Source organism: Mauremys mutica, chromosome 1 (genome assembly GCF_020497125.1).
Source record: "Mauremys mutica isolate MM-2020 ecotype Southern chromosome 1, ASM2049712v1, whole genome shotgun sequence".
NCBI lineage: Eukaryota > Metazoa > Chordata > Testudines > Geoemydidae > Mauremys > Mauremys mutica.
This window is the reverse complement of record NC_059072.1, coordinates 106,779,324-106,806,828: the sequence shown is the minus strand read 5'-3', so window position 1 is coordinate 106,806,828 and position 27,505 is coordinate 106,779,324. Positions and strand designations below refer to the sequence as shown.

At 41.1% G+C, this 27,505-nt stretch overlaps 1 protein-coding gene and 1 long non-coding RNA gene across 2 annotated transcripts in view; one reads left to right on the top strand and one right to left on the bottom strand.

Annotated features, from left to right (window-relative positions):
- MTPN (myotrophin) overlaps positions 1 to 27,505 on the bottom strand; it is a 52,113-nt gene that overhangs the window by 14,043 nt on the left and 10,565 nt on the right. Inside the window, exons 2-3 of the mRNA XM_044989673.1 lie at positions 12,802 to 12,915; positions 11,488 to 11,571 (exon numbers count right to left, since the gene is read on the bottom strand). Coding sequence (XP_044845608.1) covers positions 11,488 to 11,571; positions 12,802 to 12,915 — 198 coding nt within the window. The remainder of the gene's footprint in view (positions 1 to 11,487; positions 11,572 to 12,801; positions 12,916 to 27,505) is intronic.
- On the top strand, positions 10,383 to 25,791 carry LOC123350868. The gene is made up of 3 exons (XR_006573863.1): positions 10,383 to 10,501; positions 12,122 to 12,237; positions 25,474 to 25,791. It is a non-coding gene; the product is annotated as an uncharacterized LOC123350868 (long non-coding RNA).

Genomic DNA, 27,505 nt, shown 5'->3' with positions numbered 1-27,505 from the left:
CATGAAAAACATTTTTGCTCTTCTTAAAAGCTAAGTCCAAAACTACTATAGTAAATTTTGTTCTACATTTTCATTCCCCCAGGAACTTCAGTGCAACTACATTAGGTCAAAGCCTGAGAGAGAATGCTCCCTCAGAAGCAATGTCAGTACTGTTAACGAAATGACCAGACGTTACTCCTGAGGGAATTCTGCACCACTGCACATGTGCGGAATTTATATCCCCTGCAAATGTATTTGTTTTTCTGCATAAAAATGACTTTCTGACAGAGAAGCCACAAGAGTGGTCATGGGACCCTCCCCAGCAGCATGTTTCAGGGGCTCAGGGCAGCTGGCAGAGAGTGGGTCAGACCCAGATCCAGATTTCTCCCCCGGCTGAAGGAAGCTCTGCAAACTCCCCCTCCACCCTGCTTCCTGCGCCCATTGCCCCTCAGCTGCAGTGGGAGGGATCCCAGCACAGGGAGGTGCTCCCCCATTCAGCCAACCCCCGTGCATCCAGATCCTCTCATACCCAGACCCTCTCGCCAAGCCTCACCAACCCGCACTCAGACATCCCCTCCCCAAATGAGCCCCACTTCCCCTGCACCACCCAGAGAAACCACCCGCAGCCAGATCCCCACACCACTGCATCTGGACCCCCCACTAAGCCCCCCACACTCAAACACCCCTGCCAAGCTCTATCCCCCCTACACCCAGACCCCACCTGCAGAGCCCTAACCACCTTCACCTGAACCCCCCTCATAAAGTCCCATTACCCACTGCCCCCAGACTCCCCCCCACCTGCCCCCAACAAGCCCCTGGGCATCTAGGATCCCCCTGCACCCAGATTGCCCCACAGAGAACCCTCTCAACACACACCTAGATCCCCCAACACTAAGCCCCTCCACACTTGGATCCTGCCTTTCTGAGCCTACCTGCCCACACCTGGTGCATCTGGCATAAAGGGGAGGGCCCTGGGGTGTTTCTGGGGGAGGCCCAGTCCTTGTGTTGTGTCAGCGGTGAGGCTGCACCCAACCCTGAGACCGTGTCCCGGGGGGAAGTGAACAATGATCTCCTACCTCTGTGCAGCCAGTGGCCTGTGCTCCCCAATGCCATGCTGGAGCCTCCATATTTATTTGACAAAAGAAATTCGCAAAATTTTTCAGAATTTTAAATATTGTGCGCCTAATTTTTATTTTTTTGGCACAGAATGCCCTCAGGAATAAGCAGCAGCAACCATAGCAGCATTAAAAGCGGCATATTTGACTAATTTCAGGCTACATCTTTTTGCTCCCAGAAAGTTCTACTTATACTCCACTTGAAATTCCACTGAGCATTTCAAGTCCATAAAGATATAAGTTCACCAAAATTTCAAGTGTGTCGTTTACTGATGGTTATTCTCCAAGGCCAATCAAATGCTGCAAAATTGCTTTTCCATTCTTACCAGGGCCAACACACAATTCCAGAGATTGCTTAAACTTTATGCATATGAATAGATTCTAATAAGAAACAATGTAGAGTTAAGGATGTATGCACTCAATGCTCTATTCTCTTTGTATCTTTCCAGAATATGGGAATTCAACACTCAATGCTTAAACGTTAGAAACCAAGAAATGCAAAGTTAAGACACCATTTTCCCCACACCAACTGGCAACCTGAACTCTGTTTACAAAGTTTCTTGGTGAATTTTACAGATGATCAGAAGGCAATTCCCCACCTGTCCAAGCCCTGGAAGTAACTCCCCTCCTGAAAGTAGGGCCTGTCTGAGGAGCCTGTCAGACAAGTAATTCCACTACTGGTAATCTTCAGATAGATCATAGTCAGGGGAATCAGAGAAGCCAGATTTGGCACTTCAGCTCCTGTAACAGTTTTAAGTAAACTGGAAGGGGAGTGGAAGCTGAGGACTTCCTGTTAACTGTCTCAGAAACAGCTATTATTGTGACTCAGGCAGCATGCCAAGCCTGGTGAATCACAGCTGGTTAGCTAGTTGGAGCTGCTGCAAATGCAGCCAGAAGTGCCTGAAATCAGCTCTGCCTCCCTGCCACCTCTCCCTTCCCAAAACACATCAGGGACCAGGAGTGCTGGTAGGGAAAGAGTTTTCAGTTCTGTTCCTCTTGCAGCAGCTCAGGGTGTGGTTCATCAGCTAAGATATTTCCTATAAAAGGAAAATATAAATAATTAAATATGTAATTTAAGGGACAAGACATTTACTTCGCTTGAATTTTAAAAAAAGAAACCAAAAGGCTCTAGTGATTTTGTAGTGTCTAAATGGATAGAACAAGAGTACTAGTGGCACCTTAGAGACTAACAAATTTATTACAGCATGAGCTTTTGTGAGCTACAGCTCACTTCTTCGGATGCATAGAATGGAACACACAGACAGGAGATATTTATACATACAGAGAACATGAAAAGGTGGAAGTATGCATACCAACAGGAAGAGTCTAATCAATTGAGATGAGCTATCATCAGCAGGAGAAAAAAAACTTTTCAAGTGATAATTAAGATGACCCATAGAAGGTGTGAGGAGAACTTAACATAGGGAAATAGATTCAATTAGTGTAATGACCCAACCATTCCCAGTCTCTGTTTAGGCCTGAGTTAATTGTGTCTAATTTGCATATTAATTCAAGTTCAGCAGTCTCTCTTTGGAGTCTGTTTTTGAAGTTTTTTTTGTTGCAAAATTGCTACCTTCAAGTCTGTCACTGAGAGGTTAGAGAGGCTGAAGTGTTCTCCCACTGGTTTTTGAATGTTATGATTCCTGATGTCAGATGTGTGTCCATTTATTCTTTTGCGTAGAGACTGTCCGGTTTGGCCAATGTACATGGCAGAGGGGCATTGCTGGCACATGATGGCATATATCACATTGGTAGATGTGCAGGTGAATGAGCCCCTGATGGCATGGCTGATGTGATTAGGTCCTATGATGGTGTCACTTGAATAGATATGTGGACAGAGCTGGCATCGGGCTTTGTTGCAAGGATAGGTTCCTGGGTTAGTGTTTATGTTGTATGGTGTGCGGTTGCTGGTGAGTATTTGCTTCAGGTTGAGAGGCTGTCTATAAGCGAGGACTGGCCTGTCTCCCAAGATCTGTGAGAGTGAGGGATCATCTTTAAGGATAGGTTGTATATCTTTGATGATGCGCTGGAGAGGTTTTAGTTGGGGGCTGTAGGTGATGGCTAGTGGCGTTCTGTTATTTTCTTTGTTGGGCCTGTCCTGTAGTAGGTGGCTTCTGGGTACTCTTCTGGCTCTGTCAATCTGTTTTTTCACTTCAGCAGGTGGGTACTGTAGTTTTAAGAATGCTTGATAGAGATCTTGTAGGTGTTTATCTCTGTCTGAGGGATTGGAGCAAATACGGTTGTATCTTAGAGCTTGGCTGTAGACAATGGATCGTGTGGTGTGTCCTGGATGGAAGCTGGAGGCATGTAGGTAAGTATAGCGGTCAGTGGGTTTCCGATATAGGGTGGTGTTTATGTGACCATCGCTTATTAGCACAGTAGTGCCAAGGAAATGGACCGCTTGTGTGGATTGATCTAGGCTGAGGTTGATGGTGGGATGGAAATTGTTAAAATCAAGGTGGAATTCCTCGAGGGCTTCTTTTCCATGAGTCCAGATGATGAAGATGTCATCAATGTAGTGCAAGTAGAGTAGGGGCGTTAGGGAATGAGAGCTAAGGAAGCGTTGTTCTAAGTCAGCCATAAAGATGTTGGCATAGATATCCATGGATAGAGCCCTTCACAGATATCCGTGGATTTGCAGGGCTCTATGGGATTCTGATAAGGGCAATGGACCTTCTGAGGCCCTTCACATCTCAAATTTGATGAGGATGATTGCCTTCTAATCTTGCTTAGAATCTCCACCTCCACCAACAGTTGCAGCAGGGAGGTTACTGAAGACTCAGGGCTAAGAGAGCCGAGTTCCAGGAACACTACAGAAGGGGCCCCTTGACTGCACCTCCAATATTGCTTACCCATCTGTCCCCTCCCCTCTTTCCTCCAACCACTTCCCCCAGTCAGATGAACCCAATGTTGGTGACACTGTAGTTTGATTAACAGTGAAGTATTAAAAACCAATTGGTCCAGAATTTTTTTGTCCAGAACTTTTTTGTCCTGCAATTTCAAGAGGCTGTCAACATTTTTGCAGTTACAATCTCATCTTGATGGATCACAGCTTGAAAGCTTCTTGCTTCAATGGACCTTAACTACTTCTATACATTTAGTAGCCTATGTGAATAAGTTGTGCCTAAATGCTTTTACTGCTTCCAAATAGAGTAATCTTTAAAACTGTGTTTTTATGCTCTGTGTAAGAGCAAACAGTTTTCCTGCATGAGTTAAATCATTCTCCTCCAGAATTTTTAAAGCTTTCAATTACTGTAGGTCACCTTGACTAAGCTTAACTTTCTTCTTTATAACTGCACTTTCATACTAGCATACATTTTGCACTCACTCTTTGAACAGTTCTTGGTGCACAGAATGTACTCTAACCAAGGTCTTCTCAGAGTCTTATATAAAAAGTAATGTATTGACACAGTAAAAATCTCAGGTTTTAAACAAAATCTTTAGTATCCACATACTGCAGCAAGTGGTAGGAAATTAATTGGCCTGGGGGCATTTATGGTTCACATGCTTCAGCACCTTTTCACTTACAAGATACTTCTTAGTTATTATTCACTTGGATTCCTTATTCTGGTTTAATTACCATAATTCAGTTACAGGTATGAAAGTGATCTATATTCTTCTTGCTTCACTAAACTGTTAAGTCCCTTTACTTATATCAACTATCCACTTAGACACATTATTAAAAGCAAAAATATTAAAGTTATGCAATGTTAAGGTAGCACAGCTCAGAGCAAAGAAGTCATGAAGTGCGTAAGTGAACATTTTAGAATTTCCACATCTTGAATAAAAATAAACATTATTTAACAAGGTAGTTAAGTTCTGATCCTTTCCCCTCCAATTTTGTATTTGACATTGAATGTGTGTGGAGAAAGGGGTAGGGCATATTGAGTTCTAGGAATTGAGTCAACTGGGTTTCAAAAAAATCAAGCAACAGAAGAGATCTTTTCAATCTGAACAGGCAACAGTAACTAAAATGTAGCATGCTGAGACAGTGGAGGGTGCAGTTAAAATAGTATCTTTCGTAGCTGCAGGGTTACTAAATTTATGGAGAACTGGTCCAGAAGGCAAATCTGTCACTGTTGTTTACCAGTCCTGCTACAAGTTTACTGGTCTTCCAGCTGACATTTATACTATTCTGGAAGAATCATCACCCATTAGGGTTATCTGGGACAGTATCAATTCTACCCCGAGTCTTCAAAGGTCTTCACGTTTTATCCCTTTTGTAAAGTAGTGGTAAATAGAGGGTCAAAAATCCTATTTTGTGATAAAAATATTCAGTATTAGAAATTACTTAGAAGAAAAAGATAGAAACACTGAGTACTGCTGCTGTTTCCTCCCAGCCTTGATGCATGAAAGCAGGGCTGCCCAGAGGATTCAGGGGGCCTGAGGCAAAGCAATTTTGGGGGCCCCTTCCATTAAAAAAAGTTGCAATACTATAGAATACTATATTCTCGTGGGGGCCCCTGTGGGGCCCAGGGCCTGAGGCAAATTGCCCCACTTCCCCCTCCCCCCCGGGGCAGCCCTGCATGAAAGTCTGTACTTGAGCAGCTGGGAGATCAATCTTTCAGCTGGGACCTAACTGCCTTCAGCTCAACCAAGGAAAAGGAATCAGTTAATTACATAGGTTTACCAGACAGAACATTTTCACAAAAAATGAATCTATGTTCAAGCAGACAGCTGAAAAAGAGGCCCTCCACCTCAAAAGCTAACCTTATTTCTATTTCCCACAAAACAACAACAGGTTCTGAACGCCACTTGTATAGCTACCTATTGGCCACTTATATCAAATGTTCTGTCAAAGCTATGAAGATAGGGTAGAATGGATTCCCTCCCATTGTGGAGAAAAAAAAAAAACACACACACTAAATCTATGTCTTTACTATATTTGGAACTATGAAACCTCTTACTTTCTTTCTGCAACATTACTTCACTATATTTGCAGAGGCAGTTAAATACAACTCCAGCTCAGAATCCTGAACGGTCTGATGGTAGGGACACAGGGGAATCAATATCAAAGGATCTCTTTTGCAGGAGGAAATATTACACAACCAAAATAAAAGTTGATTTTGTAATGAACGTGACAGTCTTGGTTTAGCCACATACAAAAGTATAAAGCTAAGCAGACAGTCCTCTGTGGGCTTTGATGTGAAGTCTTTTAGAAGTGTTTCAAAATAAACTTAAAGCACACAGTGTCAGATCCAGCCATCAAGCTGGAAACTCTGCTTTGCACACGCTAAACCCCATTATGAAGGAGTCTCTCCCATTTCACAACTCCTATATATTCTTGATTCTCTGCCTGATCTATATATAGCCTGTTAAATGGCCTTCCATCCTCCAGTCATTTTTCAAAATATAAATTATTTAGCTTTAAGTTAGTCACATGCAGACTTTACTACATTAAGATCGTTTCACAGTTTAAGTAACTACACTTCAAGATCATGTGCAATTCAGACCATGGAACAGACAAAGCATGGCAATGTCACTTGGATGAGGGTCCTAAGGTGTTTAATACATTGAACAGGTCTGTCTTATCACGGAGAACACCGCCTCAGACATTTAACTGATCTGGTCAGAAAATTCAACTACAGCTGAGTCCCAGTAAATGCAACATTTGAATCGACTGGTATTGGCTAATTGAGGGAAGTGGGAACAGTGGCAACACTAAATTCTGCCTGAGGAACTAGAAAACTGGTGCTACTTTCCCTGAATTACTCAGTTGCCTTGGGCTTGTTTATTAGAATGTAAGCATTTCAAACAGAAACAGCCAGAAAAATCTGAGGCGGATTCTGTGTATTAGAAAGCACACTATTTAAGACATTTGGTCATAAAATATTAAGTTCTTTTAAGTCATGAGCTAACACTGGCTGATGAAAACCAGTGTCTCCATTGTGTTTGGCAAAACACAGCCCAGTAAGCTTTGATGAATGAGTTTCATGGTAAACTTGCTGTTTACACAAAGGTGGTACTGCAGATTTGTAATTAATCTGGAGGTACACATACAAGGTTGTAACAGCATCATGGTCATATCCAGTTTTTAGGTTATCTGTCACTGTGTAAGAACTGGTTGACATTTGTCTTCAGGACTCTAAGCATATAGTCAGAACTCTATCATACACCAGGTGGACAGTGATATATTTATGAAAAAGCCTGACTCAGACAACAACGAGGGTCAATGTTTAACTTGGATAAAATGCACCTGAAACTTTTGGCTAATTAAGGAAAATCTCACAGCCCTTCCAGAATCATAGTAATGCAGGGCTGGAAGGGACCTCAAAAAGTCATCATGATTCCTGCCTCAGCTCAGGCTGGACAAGTAAATCTAGACCATCCCTGAGAGGTTTTTGTCCAACCTGTTCTTAAAAATCCCCATTGATGAGGCTTCCACAACCTACTTTGGAAGTCTATTTCAGAGACCAACTACCCTTTAGTCAGAAAGTTTTCCCAATATCTAACCTAAAAGTCTCCCTTGCTGAAGATTAAGCCGAGTACTTCTTGTCCTATCTTTAGAGAACATGGAGGTCAATCAATCACAATCCTCTTTAGAGCAGCCCTTAACATATTTGAAGACTTATCAGATTCCCCCCTCATTCTCCTTTTCTCAAAAAGGAACATCCCCAGCTTTTAATTCTCTCTCATAGGTCAAGTTTTTGAAATTTTATTATTTTTGTTGCTCTCCTCTGGACTGGACACAATACTCCAGCTGAGGTCTCATCTGTGCCAAGTAGAGTGGGACAATTACCTTCCACATCTCATATACAACTTTCCTGTCAATACACTTCAGAATAATATGAGCCTTTTTCACAACTGCATCATACTGATGACTCAAATTGCAAATGACTATAAACCACCAGATCCTTTTTAGCAGTACTGCCCCCTAGCTAGTTAGTCCCCATTTTGCAGTTGGGTATTTGATTTTTCTTTCCTAAGAATAGTACTTTGCACTTGTTTTTAATGAATTTCATCTTGTTGAATTCAAATTAATCCTCCAATTTGCCACAGTTGTTTTGAATTCTAATCCTGTCCTCTGAAGTGCTTGCAACCCCTCCCAGATTTGTGTCTTCTGAAGATTTTAAGGATACTCTCCACTCCATCATCCAAGTCTAATGAAAATATTGAATAGTAGCAGACCCAGGACTGAACCCTGCAGAACCCCAATAGAGATGTTCTCCCAGTTTGACAGCGAACCATTGATAACTACTCCGAGTACCATCTTTCAACCTGTTGTACAGCCACCTTATAAAAATCGACAAAGAGTCCTGTGGAACCTTATAGACTAACAGAAGTATTGGGTATTCTGACGAAGTGGGTATTCACCCACGAAAGCTTATGCTCCAATACTTCTGTTACTCTATATGGTGCCACAGGACTCTGTCGCTTTTTACAGATCCAGACTAACACGGCTACCCCTCTGATACCCACTTTATAGTAATTTCATCTAGACTGCATTTCCCTAAGTTGTATATGAGAAGTGCTATAGTACTTCACCACATCAGAACAGTTTAAAAAGGAAATTAACTTGGCAGAACTACTGTGATAAAAACCAAAGACATGTAGTCTTAATATTCATGTACTCTTTTAGAATTCATATTGCATGAGCTGTGATCATACTAAATTTTTTCATTTCCAGTAGTTACTTTACCTTTTCTTGGAAATAAAGCAGTTGGTAATCTAAATTAGAAGCAATATATATTCCAAGCAGAATCCTTTAAAACTTGTTTTTAATTAGTTTGTGAATAACCCATTAAGAGTTCTACTGCCTGGGCCAGGGAAGTCCTAACCATAATAGTTTGGCCTATATACACACACATGGAGAATTTACAATGTTAAATTGAAATTTACTTCTGAGGGCATTCTGCACCAAAAAATTACAAATTCTGCAAGCTTTAATTGTCACTAAATAAATGCACAGGCTCTAGCATGGCAGTGTGGAGCAGAGGCCACTGGTTGTACAAAGGTGGGAGATCACTCTGCAGCCTCCCCACCCCACAATACAGACTCAGTGGTGAGACTGCACCCAACCCTGACACAGCACAAGGTCTGGGCTCACCCCAGAAACACCCTGGGGCCCTGTCCCTCTGAGCCAGGTGCACCAGGTGTGGGGCAGGCAGGATTCAAGTGTGCAGGGGCTCAGTGAGAGGGATCCAGGTGTGGGGTGAGAGGATTCTATGTGGGATAATCTGGGTGCAGGCAGCTCAGTGGAAGGAGGTCTAGGTGTGGGGGCGGGAATGTGGATGCACAGAGGCTTGGGGGGACGGGGAGTTCCAGCTGTAGGGGCAATGGGACTCTACTGGGGCTTCCAGGTGAAAGCGGTTGGGTATCAGCAGAGGGGATGCTTGGTGGGGTGGTGGTCAGGGTGCAGCTATTTGTAGGTGAGTGGTGTGAGGATCTGGCTGTGGGTGCTAAGGGTGCTGCAGGGGCTGAGGCTTGTCAGGGTGGGGGGTATGAGTGCAGAGAGCTCAGTGGGGGCGGTGGTCTGGGTGCAGGGGTGGGGTTCTGGGTACAGAGGGGCTCTAGATGCAGGGGTTGAGATTCAGTAGGGCGAGTTTGGGTATGGAGGGCTGGGGGGTTCTGGGTTTATGAGGTGATACTTGGCAGGGGTGTCTGGGTATGAGGGGGTCTGGATGCATGGGGGTTGGGTGGATGGGGGAGCAGGTCCCTGTAGTGAGCCCTACCCCCGCAGCAGAGGAGCAATGGAGGCAGGAAGCAGGAGAGGATGCTGAGCTTCCTGAAGCTGGGGGAGGTTTTTTTTTGGGGGGGGGGGGGTGTCTGACATAGCCACTCTTGCAGGCGAAGTGGAAATCCCGTCCTCCTCTGGCTCCAGCTCAGCAGGGACTAGCAGCTGATCCTGGCTCAGGGTAGGAGCCACTGGGTGGGATGTCCCTAGCCTTGCGGTGATTTACCTCTCTGCCGGCTGTCCTGGGTGCCTGAAACGATGTACCTGGACAGCGTGGGAGTGGTGAATAACTGCTCTTACAGCTTTCCTATGCTTCCCTGTCAGAAAGTCATTTTTCTGCAGGAAAGCAAAGAAATCTGTGGGGGACATGAATTCTGTGCACAAGCAGTGGCACAGATTTCCCCCAAGAGTAGAAATTTTATAGTGAGATGCTGCAGATAAGCATTAAGCAAAATTATCAACAAGGGTATGCGGTGGGATAAAGATTAAAAAAAAATATATATATATATATGCCGCTGGGTGCACAGAAACACAGGAGCTTGGATTCCTGAATGGAAGGTCCATTCAGATTGCCTGTTTGGAACTCTGGGGGTTTTGAATTTGAAGGATTGTCAGTTGGTTCCTGAAGAAGATGGATCACAGAGCGAGTGGGGAGCTGGACTGTGATCAGGAAAGAAAGCACTGCTGGGCTCTTATAAGATTAGGCTTTCCCTAGTGGAGTAAATAGTAGAAGGTTAGTGAAAGCTATTGTGTTTAATCAAAGTAATTACAAATTTCAAATCCAGACGTTGAAGGTGGAATTAACTGGTGGGGTTTTGAAGAGACCTGCAGGGCCCTCAAAGTAGAGTTAGGAAAAGCAGCTAAGATCTCCTGATATTTTACAGGCATGTGCCCTGAGAGAAAGCTAAAGGGTAAAAGGTTGAACAAGTGTTGAACAAGGTATTCACCAGAAAGGGGGAGATCATAATAGCACTGTATTTTGAGATTTCATTCATTAAGTTAGTATCAGGAATACACTTAAATGCATAAATTAAGATTGCTCCAATAGTTTCTGAAAGTGCATCAGTTCTGTAATAAAGTTACAGCAACTGCAGAATGTCAGCAAAAAGACTAAGCCTGACAGTACATCTACACTTACAAGTCATTCAACTGAGAAAGTTGTACTCCATTTTGACAGTGATCTTAAAGGTTCAGTAAAATCACTTCTCATTATAACTAAATTCTACTGACGAAACAGATTTTCTATTTCTATTGCAACCAATACAGACTGTGGGGTTCTGGATAACAATGGCCAAATAAGAATAGGGAGATCAAAAGACATTTCAGAATTAAAAATAGTTAGAAAAGGGAAATTTTTTAAACAGGACTTTTCCCCGGTCACCCTTTCAACAAATATGCTGGACTCTGAAAAAGCAACCTAGTGTTGCATCTACCAAAATACAGAATGCCAAATGGTAGTCTTACATAAAATGAGCAGACATAAGCACTCTTTTTTTTACCTGCTCACTTGGCCCACATGCAGCAAGTCAGCAGCAGCAGCACCAAATGGTGGTTTCTGCATAATGAAGTGCCAGGCACTGGCCTGATGACATGTATGACTATCCTGTTCAGTTATTTTGAACGTACTTGGTCCACCTTATTATTGTTAAAGTCAGAGTACTGAACTTCATCAATGGGCAAGTTATAAGAGCTAGTACTGGGTAAACATTTAAGTCTCACCTTTGACAGAAGCAATTTCACACAAGTGACATGACCCTCATAGACTGCTGATAGGAGTGGTGTGATATGATGTTTATCTGGAGCCTGTAAAGACAGGAACCAAGACAATTATTGAAGCACAAGTTCACACTTTATTTAAAAAGGTTACACTTCAGCCTTTATGGTATGTACACTAGTTTTTACTACACCGCTACCTCGATATAACACGAATTTGGATATAATGCGGTAGAGCAGTGCTCCAGGGGGGCAAGGCTGCGCACTCCGGTGGATCAAAGCAAGTTCAATATAACACGGTTTCACCAATAACGCGGTAAGATTTTTTGGCTCCCAAGGACAGCGTTATATCGAGGTAGAGGTGTATAATGAAAAAGCCCATTTTTCAATGCACCCACCCTCCTGAACAAAACAAACCAAAAAAAAGCCAGGAATTTCAAAGTTATTGTTTTAAAGAGATTTTCCTGTTGCAGACTGATAACCTTCTGGGAAGCTTTCTTGGCTCATATCTCTACAACAGCTTGCCTACAAAACATGAAGTTTGTTTTATTTGCCTTGCTGGAAAGTCTGTTTAGTTTAGTTTTTTTTCCCTGGGGTGGAAGGGGAATAATTAAAGCTATATTAATGCCATACTATACAGAATAGCTACAGGTTCAGAGCAAGATTTAACAACGAAAAGGAAAGCAGAAGAGAGAACACAAGTGAAAAGGAAGTGTCCACCTCTCCCCAATGCAAGGAAGCAAAGAAGAGAGACTTGTAAGTTAAGTCCTTAACTGGTCAATTACAAAACAACTTTCTAAAGTTTGGGGGTTTTAAAGTGTGCAGAATTATTGAAGTGTACTGTTTACAGGTTCTAGCTGTAGTCCTCACAAACCTCTGGGTGAATAGGAGAGAAAAGTTTGCCTTAGCTGCCACTCTGTCATAACTTAAGTTTAAAAAAGAATCTTCTCCCAATATAGCAATGTATAACAACTTCACAGTATCTTAAACTCTCAAAAAGGGTGACTGCTGAATCCTGGTTTTCACTGACCAGACTTAATCTGTATTTTTAATGGAAACTAGGAAACACTGCACTGTGAGTAATTTACATGCTACAAAATGAATATGTAAATGTCAGTTTAAGCTTCAAGCCTGTTTTGTTCTTAAAACCTTTCACTCAGTGATCTCTCAATTACATGAAATTGATATATTTCATTTGATACATTTGCCTCAGTCTTTCACAATGAGTCTTCCACAAAAAGCTCTTTACACATCTAACTCAAACAATTACACAAGGCACACAACATAAGTCAAAGTCTTCCTGCAATTTCCTAAACATACATTAATATCAGCTCCTTTTAATAGCAGAAATTCCAGAATCTCAAGCTGCCCACAATCTGCTGCATAGTGAAGAGGTTTCCTCCCACCTTCCAGTGTCCGGTTGACATCTTCACCCTTATTAAAAAACAAAGTAAAACGTGTTAGATTTCCTTATTTATGCAATATCCTTTACAATAGAAACAGAAGGTCCAACATCTCAGATACACTGAACAATTCACCTGCCTCCAACCCCGCAAACATTAAGTTACCACTCAAGAAAAAACCCAAGAGACGGGGGTCCTTCCACTTTTTCAGATGTAGACAACATTCCAGAGATTAAATTGCCTTGCAGTCTACCTCCCCTCTTGTGATTGAACAACATTTATATGTCAAATACACCAATTACTTAATTGGGGAGTTAAGTATTGAGTATTTTTAGACATACTTAATCCAATAAACGTTTGTTTTCTGAAGATAGTCTCACATTTTATCTCCCCCATCTCCCTTTGCTCCCCTCCCTCTGCACATATTTTCATGCAGCTCGATTCCCTTTTCCTATAAGCCAACTGTGCAGCCTTCTAACCCTACTGCACATGCTGCTTAGCTGCCTCATTTTCTCCTCCTCTGGGCATTCTTCTGTTGGTGGATGGCAGCTACAGTAACAGCAAGAATGGCTCTTATTTCCACCCCCTTTTCCTTTCATATGGCAGCTGCCATACCAATCACCCCCACTAACCAATAGAGATAGCGAGGCTAACTTGTTCTGCTTGCTTCTAGAAGCTTTTACAGGTCTCTTTACAATGAGGAGCCTGGACTCCTTTAGAAGAGAGCCAGCATGATATGATCAGCACCCATCTAAAATCTAAATGGCAGTTTTTGAAGTCTTTCATTTTCTGTAAACTTAAGGAAGTACTGAAAACAGCCAACCAAATCAGGATTAATCAATGCCCTTCCTTTAACAGGACCAAGGTAAGTATTCACCCGTGAATTCACTAGATAAACTCAAATAAACTAATTATTGCAATATACCAGCTGTATTTCCCTCAGCCAATATACACCATTCAAAATAAAACCAGGTCATTGTCACCTAGCAACAACTGAAAGCTTTAGACTCTGAACACTGACAGGTGTCATGTGTTAAGTGAATTAGTGTGCATATGAATTTAGCACTTGAGGGAAGATGCTGGTTTTTACAGCCTTGCTGCAAATGTCCATCAGGTGTTCACAAAAAGATACTTCAAAAGCAGCAGCAATTCAAGGTTCCATCAAAATTCCCTGCCCGTCTACTCCCACCATGCAAATCTCATGAAGTTCACAAAAGCATGCCCCAACTTGCTCCGCTTCCAGCAGAAGGCTACTGGACCTCATCACCACCACCACACTGGCCTGGGAGTTCCAGAGATCAAGTTAAACATTGCTTTGTCACTAATTTGAAGCTGTATTTAAATTCACAAACTCAAATATTAACTAAAATTTTGGTTCTGTACATTAACTCTCATTCATGGGGAGTCCAGCAAACAAAATTCTCACTCTTGGGCAGTTTTGGTTACAGAGTGGCAAACAAAAGAGTTGTCTGAAAAAAACTATTTTTAGAGAGTTATTTCTGAACCCTTTGCAAATTTGCTTGGAATTTGGTAAAAAGTTCTACTTCTGTCCCAGTTTGCCCATTTTAAGGCCAACAGAATTTGTAAATTTTAAAAGAAGGCCAAAATTGGGCTTGTAATGGAACCAGTTGCAACCTTACCTATGGACACCTGATGCTGTGCCATAATTACATGTTTCCAGAATACTCCAGCTGTATCTTCAGGCACTCTAAACTAATTATTGAGTATAAAGTGCACTCTTACTTTATCCATAAACAAAGTACAAGACAAGGATATTTTCTTCTCCCTTATCTTTCCCTTGGAAAGCTTAGGCAACTAGCTTCATGGATAATCATTACCCTGGATATGTCAAGGGCTTAGTAAATTCCATAGTTAATACAAATTAGCCACACTGCTACCAGTTTTGGGTAGCTCAGCATAAATATTCATGGTCAAAGGTATGCAAATAACTAGGATCCTCCAAAACAGAGAAAGTTAAGCTCTCTCCATTCACCTCTATCTCTCTCTCCCATTCCCTTATAAAACAATGTAGTGAATGGCTTTATATTTTTGGTAGTAACTTTGTATTTGGAGTAACTTTGGAAGAGGCTAATTTGGGATAAGACACTTTTTACTGGAATGAAAACTTCTAACCATGTAGTTAACCAGGAACAAATAATCCGATAACTCCACTTTGTGGGCGAACACTAGATTAGAGCTGATATTACCCACATCAATTTAACTATCAATGGTAGCACAAATTGTACATTGTTGTACCACACCCTCAACTTGTAATAACCTGCTGCATATTGACTTGTCTCTACCTTAATATTTATTGATGATTTATACACAAGTATAACCAACTCAAATGCACTAAACAATTTTGTTGATGCACAATAGCAATAAAACCACTCACCAATGTCAATACATGACTCACCTTAATCAGATCTGCTCCTTTTATATATTCATACACTTTTCAGAGAAATTGGTAAACCCGCTGGAAAAAGTTCTGAGTAAAATTGTTCTTCTGGTACAAGAATTAGGAGAACTTCATAAGCAACTTGTCAATATAAGGTTATTAAAACCTTGGTAACCTTTTAAAATTATATTAATATTCAACATTTTATAGTTGAAGTCCTCTGTCCTTCATTGTGCCCCTCCCTTCCCTGACAGGACTCCTGAAAGCCTCAGTTCAAAACTTAACCACAAATCAAGTTCTTTCAACAATCATTCCAATTTTTCAAAATTAACAGGCCTCATTTTAGAGTTCTCCATTCTTTGAGAACAGTAGTCAGCAGGTTTCTGGAATGTGGCAATTCATTATCAATATTTCAGATTGTTTATTCATTGACAAAAATGTGGCCAACAGTATGCTTATTAAAACTGTTTAATAATACATCCCTGAGGGGGAAAATAAGTCAGGTTAGGCTGAGATTTCAGCTTTGGACAAAGTTCTGAACTGTACTAGGCAGTTTGGGAATTTATCAATTCCAGCCCCCATTATTTTCATTTGAAAAGCTCCCAGGACAGGCTTGTAGTATCTGCGCTTGAATAATTTTCTGATTAAGTCCAATCATTTAATTTGATTCTTCAATTCTTTTGCAGCTCAAATTGTAGAAGTGAATTAGATTTTATTGTCTTTGTCCCTACAATTCACTATGACATCAGCCCATTAAGAAGGCACGAGTAAGTTCAGTGATAAATTATAAATTCCAAGTCACACAATTAAGTGATAATTTAAAAGCTCATTATTTTCCTGCTAGCCTACTAAACCACACTAGACTAGTATCTTTCCATTCTGGCTCAGTGCCCTTTAAAAGTCACCAAGATGCAACTAAAAGACTGTTTGTTTATCTGGAAGCTGTGATCTTGAATAAAACTGTAAAGAAATGTTTTAACACCAACATCCAACCCCTCCTGAAGTAATTAAAGGATATATTTTTTGGATTCTGGGTTGCCTGTTCAAATCCTAAAAAGCAGTGTAACTTCACTTCCACATACCACCTCTTCCATTTCTCACTAATACCATCAGATGCAACAAGATCCCTGGTGACAGGAAGGGCATAATTTAGATTACTGGATAGACTAGTCCTTTCAAGGAAAGTAATATGACTTCACTGATTTACACTCAGAGTAAGAACAGTTTTTTTCCCCCTTAATTTAAATGACTTCCCTACAGAAAGGAATTTGAGAGGAAATAAACTGGGTAATAAATTCCAATTGATATGTTTCCCAAAAGTTCCCAATCAAGATTAGAGAATTTATTTTAAATCTTCTCCACAGATCTCTGTTTAATCAGATAGATATTCCCTGAAGTAAAATTTCAAGGAAAGCTTTCAGTGCTAAACACTGCATTTGAATTGTATTTCCAACTCCTTTTCTACTCTCAGCTGGTGACTGTATCAAGAAGGCCAAGGGGCAGTAATATTGGTAAATATTGGATGAACTTTGGACATTTGATTTTAAAATTGGCACCTAAAAAACTTTGAGATCTCTAATGTAAAAGCTAAGTAAGAAACCCCGAGTATTTCAAACATTTGATTAGGGTGCACTTGTCCAACAGGAACTATAAGAAATAAATTAAAGCTACAGGTGATATCAAAATGTTTTTTCCTCTGCCATTTCTCTGAATTCCCAGTTATACATTAGTGGGTTTTATGCAATATATTACGGTATATATACAAATCTTATGATTGTTTCTATTAGTACAGCAAAGAACTACAAATCATATTCCCCCTTGACCGAGCATGAGAGAAACAAAGACATTTATTGATGACAAATTTAGACTTGGAGTGGAGTAGCAGCAAATGTGGAATTTTGTATGTTGAAAATGTGGTGCAGCCAGTCTGCAGTGTACAGCGGGTGCAGGAATGATGACGCGTGGGTGAGAGAGTAGAGGGTACATCTGGCGTCTTAGTTTTGTTTTATTGTAGGATATTAGTAGGCTCCCCGCCCCATACCAAGGGGGCGGTCACACATGCCAGCTACAAAAGAATAAATCAATTTTGCCTAAAAACGGGATCTGTCACCTACACAGCATTCACAAATGTGAATAAAAAAAACTCATGTCCTGTGGTGGAACTTGGCACCTCTTATCCATTCTCTTGGAAGTGGGTGTCAGAATAGGGAGTTTGCTAAAGAATTTTCATGGACTAAGTGGCCTCTTTAATAGGCAGAGCCACTCTAGTATGTCCCGCAGAATGCAAAATATCCACTAACGTGCATGGATTATCCTGGACCAGTTCAATCTGAATACGTATGGAGGTGGCTACCTTTTCATAAATTCCTGGCACATTTTGTAACATCCAGTACTGGGGAGGATGGTTCCAAGACAGTGGCCTCATCTGGTGTAGAGTAAGTGTTGAGAGGAGGTACTGAGCTGGGGAAGGCTAGCTCAGTAGTTTGAGCATTGGCCTGCTAAACCCAGGGTTGTGAGTTCAATCCTTGAGGGGGCCACTTAGGGATCTGGGGCAAAAATCAGTACTTGGTCCTGCTAGTGAAGGCAGGGGGCTGGACTCGATGACCTTTCAAGGTCCCTTCCAGCTCTAGGAGATGGGTATATTTCCAATTATTATAGAGTCCATCTGCTCTGTTTTCTGCTGAACATCTGTAACAGGAGGGTCAAATTCTGGAGGGATAAGATGCCTCCATTACTGGTGTCAGTACAAAGAACAGCACTCTGATGGGGATTTAGAGAAGACTGATGTCTAGGAAAAGATGACCTTGAGTCATGGGAACAAATCCACACTCCTAAGCACCATTGCCAACCCGACCTAAACTTGCAGTTTAAGTGCAGCTAAGTCAATGGAATAATATTTCCATCAACCTAGCTACCATCACTCGGGAACACAGACTTACTACAGTTACAGAAAAAACCCTTCTATCACAGTAGTGTGTATTTACACCAGTGGCCCCCAAATTGTGATGCATGCCCCCCTAAAACCTTCAGTGGATGTGCAGTGGGGCCTGGGCCAGCCCGCATGGGGGATGGGGAAGGAGCACCATGCTTCCAGCCCCACTCCCACAACAGCTCCTCCCCCAACCCCGTTAAGGCCCTGGTCCCGCTCTTCCTCAGTAGCGGAGCTGGGGGCAGCCTTGACTGTGCAGTAATAGAGGGGGGCATGGACAGATTTGGTTAATGGTATGGGGGAGTGGTACAACTGGAAAAGTTTGCGTACCACTGATCTACACTATCATACAACATCAGCATAGCTATGATGCTATAGTTGTACTGTTGTAGCACCTGTAGTTGCAGATATGGCTTAAGTCTGCATTTTAAAAATATCTATTGTTTGTGTGGCTGCTGGGTGGTTCCACAAGCTACAACAGAATGAAAACTGGCTAGTCGAGTCAGTTTTCACTGATCTCTGATTCTTGTGTCTTGTGGGTGGGGTGGAGCAAGGCAAGGAAGGAAGCAATGATACTGACAAGATCAACTCAGTTTCAAGTTGGAATAGAAAGAACGAACTACAAGTAATACAGGAGGTTGGTCCCCTCCGCCTCTGCTTACTTCCTCCTCTACTCAGGTGCTCCTTCCCTCCTCCACCTATGGCTTGAGAAATACTTTTACTCCTAAGTGCATTCTGTGCCAATTCTTCAAGCTTTATTTGTCAATAAATAAATGTGGAGGCTCCAGCATGGCAGTGGGGAGCTCAGGCCATTGGCTGCATGGAGGTGGAAGATCACTCTAGACATGGACTCAGCAGTGAGGCTGCACCCAACCCTGACACAGCAAAAGGGGAGCGGGTAGTTGTGGGGGGGGAGGGTCTGGATGCAGAGGCTTGTTGTGGGCAGGTTCCAGGTGCAGAGACTTCCAGGTTCAAGTGGTTGGGGGTGTCTGGGATCTTGGAGAGTGGGGCTTGGTGAGGTGGGGGCTTAGGTGCAGCTAGTTGAGGATCAGCGGCTTGGGGGGCTCAGGGTGGTGGGTGGTCTGAGTGTGGGTCCGGAGGCAGGGGGTTTGGGTGCAGGGGGGTTCCAGATGCAGGGGTTGAGGTTCAGTGGGATGGGGTTCGGGTATGGAGAGCTATGGGGGTTCTGGGTGTACTGGGTGAGGCTTGGTAGAGGTGTCTGGGTATGGGAAGTCTGGATGCACCAGGACTGGGCAGATAGTGGAGCAGCTACCCATACAGTGATCCCCTACCCCTGCAGTAAGGAGCAACTGGGGCAAGAAGGGGAGGATGGTGAGCTTCCTGCAGCTGGGGGAAGGTTTCTGGGGGTGAGTCTGACACAGCCCCAGCCACTCCTTGGCAGGGGAAGAAGTTGTCCAGTGTTCTCCCACCTCTAGCCAGGACTCGCAGCTGATCCTGGTGCAGGATAGGAGCAACTGGCTGGGGAGTCCCCAGCCCCACGGTGATTTCTCTCTCCGCTGGCTGCTCCAGGTGCCTGAAACGATGTACCTGCACTACTAGGGAGGGGTGTGACACTGCTCTTGCAGCTTCCCCTTTCTTCCCTGACAGAAAGTCATTTTTCTGCAGGAAGCAAAGAAATCTGCAGGGGACATGAATTCTGCACATGCACAGTGGTGCAGAATTCTCCCAGCAGTAATAGTTTATATAGACTCTCTAATTTCTATTCCTTCCTCCTACAGAAGTGAAAGTAGTAGCAGCCTCTACCACAAGAGACAGAGTTCCGGAGGGCAGGCTCAAGAGATTAGCTGAGCAGGCAGACAAGGAGTGAGAGGAGACTGTTCAGATATGCAGAGCCAAGAAATGTATTTCTGGCAGTGAGAAGGTGAATACAGACAAGTGTTTACTGGGGTAGATTCAGAGCCTGTTTTCTCCAATTAGTTTCACTAGGCAGTGCATTTGAGGTGACTGAGGACAGGGCTGGTAGCCAGGAACTCCTAGAGTGCATCCACACAGGAAGATTGTTTGCAAATAGGTATGCAACCACCACCCAGATCTTCACATAGTGTAGCAACAGTATAAGTGCTAGTACTCAGGTCTAAGGCATTTTTATTATGTCAGAAGCAGGTAAGACCCACATCTACCCTCGCACTTATGCCTTGGCTGAAAAACAGGCATGGTATTTTCTTGATTAATACAAGGCCTTGAATTCAAGAAAACTGACAAGTTAAAAATACTTGCCCTATCTCTGTGAATCTTGCCTGCCTTCCAAGAGCATTGCCTAATAAATAAAAATTCAACTTTAAATTAAAAAAAAGAAAAGAGCATTGTAAAGGCTTTGAAAGTGCTATACAAGCACTAAGCACTATTACACCTCTGTTAGCTTATGACAACAAAAGGTAAGGTATAGTATAGAGGTCTACTTTGGTGGCTGTAATGTCAATGACAAACAAATAACCAATTTGCCCAAATCTAATCAAATGCAATCTGAAGTCCTTTGTCTCAATCTAAAGAACATAATTCCAGAAACAAACTGCTAAACAAACTGAACCACTGACCCATCTGTGTTTTGGCTGTTGTATCAGCATTTTTAGACAAAAAACCCTGCAAAGCATTTGTGTATTTCTATAGAACAAGGATGAACTCTACATTTTCTAGTGAGAGCTTCTAGAAGCTTGTCCCTCTCTGACTTCAGAAAACTAAGTAGAAATTTTACACACATATAATCCAAAAATGAAAATAACGCCCATACACTTTAAGCACTGGTATTGAGTTCAAAGGGTAGGAACTCACCTGGTTAGAATATTTAGCGACATATTTCCAAAGGAATAAATCTTAAATATACACCTAATAATTGACTGAGTGGTACTAATTCACAACATTTTACTGATAAATAAAGAGCCACAATGAACAGGCTCAAAGTTCACAGTATTGGCTGGAATAGCAACATAAATCTGTTATGAGTGTCTGATTAGCCGATAACAAGATTGTTCAAAGTAAAGTGTGAAATTAAGTTTCCTTTGTGGCAAAATTCTCAGCCTCTCACCAGCACTGAATACACTACATTTGCAAGCCAGAACAAGTAAGGCCTGATATACAGTTAAAATTTAGGTTGATGTATCTATGGAATGCCGGGGAGCACCATAGCTATACTGGCCTAAGGCCTGGCATAGGTATAGCTAGGTCAATGGAAGAATGCTTCCATCAACCTAGCTATCGTCACTCAGAGGAAAGATGTTACTGCTGCAACAAAAAAACCTTTCAATTGCTGTAGGCTACATCTACACTATGAGGTTATGTCAGTACAGCTACAGTACAATGCACCACCTTTAGATCACCAGGTGGTACAAAGATTTGATAAGTGTGGGATATCAAATTAGTAGAGGATAATTTGTTTTTTGCATGTTACTATGCAAGTGACTGGCACCCATCTTGAACTACAGTGAAAACACCTCAGTTTGCAAGAGATTATGTGTGTGACCAATACATGGGTAAGGGTTTAAATTGTTTGCAACACTACAGACATCATGCATTTTCCCCCCTTACCCACAATTTTGAGTCCCCACTCAAGTTCATTCCTACATATAATATTTTTCCCTGCAATGCAGTTATAGACTGAAATACTAACTTGGTCGATTTTACATTTTTCACTCCAGCTAGGAAAAAATATGCAACAAGAAAATGTGATTTGGAGGAAAAATGAGATCTGACAAAGGTAAAAACATCCTTGTACCTCTCCTGCATATGGTGCTTCCTCTGTGGCACAGCAGGAACAGGGTGAGACTGATTGGGTTAGCGTAGATTTCATTCTGGCATTTCTAGGGAAGTGTTGTGTACAGGAACAGAAAAAGAAGCAAGCCAAAAGAGGTGGCCTAGTGATAACAGTTAAGCTCAAGCATGGTCCCTCATTCCTTGAGCCATATTGAAGAGAAGCATCAATAGATTGAGACTGAAACACTGGCAGAAATAAATAAGAGGGAGAGAAAGGCACAAAATTCAAGGGGTAAAGGAGAAAGAGAAAAAAGGAATAACTTAATACTGTTGGGAAAAACTATTCAAGAAGTCTAATGACCAATTAAATAGTTATTTAATAGTTATTCAATAGCTCCATTGAATTGGGAGCTGAAGTCTCAGAACAGCCCACCCCCAACAATTGTACAGTGGAGGAGAAAAATGACAGTCAATTACCCCATTTCTTCCTTTGATTCCTTGTTCCATGTGACAGAAGATCACCTGGAACTTAAATGTCTGGGTAAGACATAGGAATCCATGGACCAGTGGCCTAGCTTCTCTCAAGCTACTTAAAGACATATCTTATACTCAAGGATTCCCATTTAATCCTTTGCCCAATAAACCTTGTATCAGACTTTCTTCTGAGTTAGAGAGGAGATTAGTTCTACTGAACTCTCAAAGTATCACCCTTTGGGTGAAACAGGAAGAGCAACAGAAAGCGGAATAGAAACAAGCTAAAATAATTCTGAGTATCGGAAGTAGAGCAACAAATGAGATTCTAGTGCAGTTAGTAGAGATGGCGACATGTACACTTTCTGTAAGCCATGTATTTTTTTCTGAATCTAACAGTATCATGACTGAACATTGAGGGATGGGGAAGAAAATCTTCACACCTGACATAACATCAACTGAGCATACTGCAGTTCCCAACCTCTTTGACAACCCTGAACTGCCCATCTGGTAATTCTATGTTCTAGTGATGTGGCTGTCCAAACTTAGCAAAGAATTTGACCAAAAACCAAGCACTGTTGCCGCTTTGAACTGTTTATCCCTCCGGGGACATACTAAGTGGAAAATGATATTTCAGTCCACCTGGGTGCCAGATGACAACTTAGTAAAATCCTGCAAGCCCAGAGGGCAACAGACATATTTGAGGCAGGAAACAGTTGAGGTCTGAGCAAGCTAGCTCCAATATCAGTGTTATTGATCTGCTCTAAGCCTACTGGTATGGAAAAGTAGCCTTCTTGTCTATAGAAAGTTAACCCCCCCCGTCATTTTCACAAAGTGTTTGGGAAACTACATCAGATAGTGGTGTGGCAAACAAATGTCTGGTTATAATGAGAATTAGGAAATGCATGCCTTTTAATTGTCCAAAGACATATCACTATGGCCCCAGACAAAGCTAAGGATTTCACTTTCCAGTATTGTCAATGATATCTTTGGACTTTGTTTCTTCTTAAAAAAACTATTAAGTGTCTATTTAAGAGTAACGTCAAATTTCTTGAAAAGAAATTTTGTACTGTATGGGAAACATGTAAATATAAATTACTACATCAACAGCAAATTTCTCAACATGATTTAGTAAATTAACAAATCTGAGCAATTTGAAAAAATACAGTATTTTAATATTCTGGAATATAATCCCTTATAAAAGCTTCTCAGCTCTTCACTTCTCCATTCTCTGGGAATTTACTCCTAGAGAGATAGTATGTTCAATTTATGACTTTTCCTTGCTATCCAAAATGTACCTGAGTCAAGACTTACTCACCCTTTAAAATATTCCACTGCTATCTCAAATCCAAACACCAGGTAAAAGAGTTAGAGAACAGCGTGATCCAAAAGTAAATTATACTGGTTTTTTTTTAGTTCTTATGCATATTATTGTCCTCTACATTTGTCAAGAGATTATTTTGGGATTTTTTGTTTTTGTTTTTAAATCTCATGTCGTTATTCCCTGGTGTTACCAATAACAAAGGGATTATTCACAGTATTGAATTATCACTATTCCTCAGCCAGATTAACAAGCACAGATGTGGAATTAAATTTCAGTGTGACTACATGCATGGAATCATATGAAGACAGAATGAAATGAAAATGCTATTCACAAAAACAAAATTCCTGGGTCTACACAGTCATTGTTGAACCTCATTCCAGTTTAGGAACCAAACAAGGTGGGACGTACAGACAGTAATATCCAAACAATACTAGTTTTTATCCCAAGTAGACATTTGATGTAAACAATTAGAGAATTCAGTTTTACAGCAATGACTCAAGCGTGTTTAAGTAGTTTAGAAAGTTTATCATCTTATCACATCTTAATATTAATAGATAGAAAATCCACAAGAAGCTATTTGAGCTTCATCAGAGTTCGGTACTGAAAACAGGTGCCCAGGTGTGAATATCAGAAAGGGTTTGACTATGGACTTTACTACCATTCACAAAAACTGAAAGAGTACAAGTTTCAGTTAGGAACTCATATGGGAAACTTTTTTTTAAAAAGGTCATTTCCTTCTTTAATATATTTGTTGTATGTATGATATCAATTTTCCAATAAAATCTTGCAATCAAGTTTGTTTACTGTTAATAAGAACTTCCTATCTTCATCACATGACTATAAGTGAAATGGTTAATGGTTTATTACAACTCCCATTCAAGGCTCTAAAAGATTACATCCTCTAGCCAAGGAGGGGTGAATGTTTTACAAGAAGGGCTAGCTATATAGTAAAGCAATACGCTTCCAAATATCCCAATTTTGGTCAGGTATGAAGGATCCTACAAGGCTTTCAAGGTAGAAACACATAAGCAGGAACCACGAACAAGGTGAATTTAAAAAAAAAATAATAAAAATTGTTTAAATGAAACTACATTTTTCTTTTTAAAAATAAACCTACTCCAAATTATGACACTCTATTAAGACCTAATTTATTGAAGTAATTTAAATAAAATAAAAATAAAAAAGCAGTACATGCTTGCTGCCAAAGTTTTAAAGAAAGTCAAATCACCGAACTGGTATAAATCACTGGCTAAGCACCTAGAACAAGAGTTTGTTGAAGACTATACCATCTTTTGACTGCAATCGTTTCTTCTTCAGGAGCAAAGAGAACATTCCTCATTTCAGTTTATTCAGGTAGTTCAGTTCAATGACTAGTGTGACGCTGCACTCCATAACATTTTATGGAAATACGATTATGAGTGTAAATTTGATGCAATTTGATTATGCCTCATGCAAAAGGTCTCTTGTAAGGTATCATTACAAAGCTTATAATCTACTGAGCGTGATCATCCTATTTGTATGTATGTATCATTCTTGTATCTGAAGCTAGAAATATAAAGTATAACTCTGAGGTTCTATTGTAATTATGCAAAGTGTGGGCCCATTGATGATGGTTTAGAATCTTGATGGCTCCTACTGACTAGGACAATTGGTTGTAAATGGCTCTGTTTACTTGCAAGCCTCCCTGTGTTCCTGTAAGCCAGCCCAGGAAGAATGGTGGAATCAGTCTTAAACCTGGTGCTTTTCCTTCTAAATCTAGGGGTGGGGTTCCAGAGAGAGAAGATTCCTGCCTTGTGCCAAACCTATAAAAGGGAGTGAAAGAGAACAAAGAGGGTCCCAGTCATGAGAAAGCCCCTGCTTTTCACCCAAGATGGCTGCTGGAACCAACAAGGACTGTACTGGGGAAAGGATGGGCCCAGACTAGGAAGGAGTCTAATCTGTGAAAAAAGCTTATTGGAACATCTCTCAGAGTGAGATTTATTAGTATTTGGTCTCTTAATGTACTAGGCTTCAACTTGCGTGTTTTGTTTGATTTTGCTTGGTAACTTACTTTGTTCTGTCTATTACTTAAAACCACTTAAATCCTACTTTTTATACTTAATAAAACCCAGAGTAAGTGATTAATACCTGAGGGAGCAAACAGCTGTGCATCTCTCTCTATCAGTGTTATAGAGGGTGGACAATTTATGAGGTTACCCTGTATAAGCTTTATACAAAGTAAAACGGATTTATTTGGGGTTTGGATCCCATTGGGAACTGGGTGCTGGAGGCAGGTAACTTGCTGAGCAGTTTTTGGTTAAAGTCTGCAGCTTTGGGTGCATGGACCAGGCCTGGGTCTGTGTTGCAGCAGGCTAGCGTGTCTGGCTCAACAAGGCAGGGTTCTGGAGTCCCAACCTGACAGGGAAAATGGGCTCAGAGGTAATTCCAGCACATCAAGTGACAGTCCCAAGGGGGTCTCTGTGACCGAACCCATCACAACTAGTTTATTCAAGGTTAAGGAACTGAAAAAGAAGGAAAGCTTATTTTTCTCCTCAATCCAAATATAAATAAAAACTTAGTATGAAGTGAGATATACTAGTTCTAAAATCTTGAAAGAAATGATAACCAGAAACAATCAGTTCAATTCACTAACTAGAGATAATACATCCTTTGTTTAATAAACCAGTTTTAAATGGAAAACATGTTTTGATAAACTTACTTATGTATCCAGCACATTTAACGTAACCTTTAACTGTTTCAAAATACTCATTTTGTGCATTTAATTAAATGTCAATTTAAAATCCAAATACAGCTGAACTGTACTAGTAAGAAACTAATGTAGCATACAAGAAATGAATCATCCATCATTTTCTCAATGAATGTAAAATTTAAAAAAATTCCAAACATCTTAAACTATACAATGGCTCAAATAAATGTAAAGATACTGTGTATACTCCTGGTTACCAAGTAGTACCAGCTTTTGTGTATAGATTAGTTGTGAATGTTTTAATGGTTGCCAACCAATCAGAATCAACCTCTCTTTAGGGAAAAAAAGGTACAAATGCAAAACAAGATTAAAATAAATTTAAATTTAGGTTTCCTGCTTGCTGATTTACATCATGATTAAGATTAGTGATTAAAGTCACTTTGATTTAAATCAATCCACTCTGATTCCCAGTAACTGCAGCCAGATCTAAAGAGCAGCTCTGTGTGGCTCAGAAGTTTGTCTCTCTCAGCAAAAGAAGCTGGTCCAATAAAAGATATTACCTCACCATTTTTTCTCTCTGAGTAACTGCATTGTGCAAGTATGGCCACAAAGGGCACCACCTCTGGATGAACTTCCCCCACCTTCAGCTTTAGACACACAGGATAAGTCTGCACCACAATTAAAAAAAAAAAAAATTGCAGCACAGAGTCTCAGAGCCCAGATCAACTCACTTGGGCTTGCAGGGCTCGGGCTGTGGAGGTATAAAACTGTAGCACAGATATTTGGGCTTGAGTTGGGTCCAAAAGCATATACTGATATTTTTAGCCCTACAGCCTCAGCCAGCTGATCAGGGCCAGCCACATGTATTTTATTGCATTTTAGATGTAACCCAAAGGGCCCAGCAGCTATGAAAGATAACCAGGATATAACTTGGGAATATTAAAAGTACTTGCTATAAATGGGGATTCCTGTTAATAGTCTGATTAACACTGAAATACAATCTTTAACTCATTTCAAACATAAAAGGCCTCCAATAAAAGTCCTGTGTGGATATGTTTGTATCTGCATCCGATCTGCAATCCACAAAAATAGTCCACGGATGTGG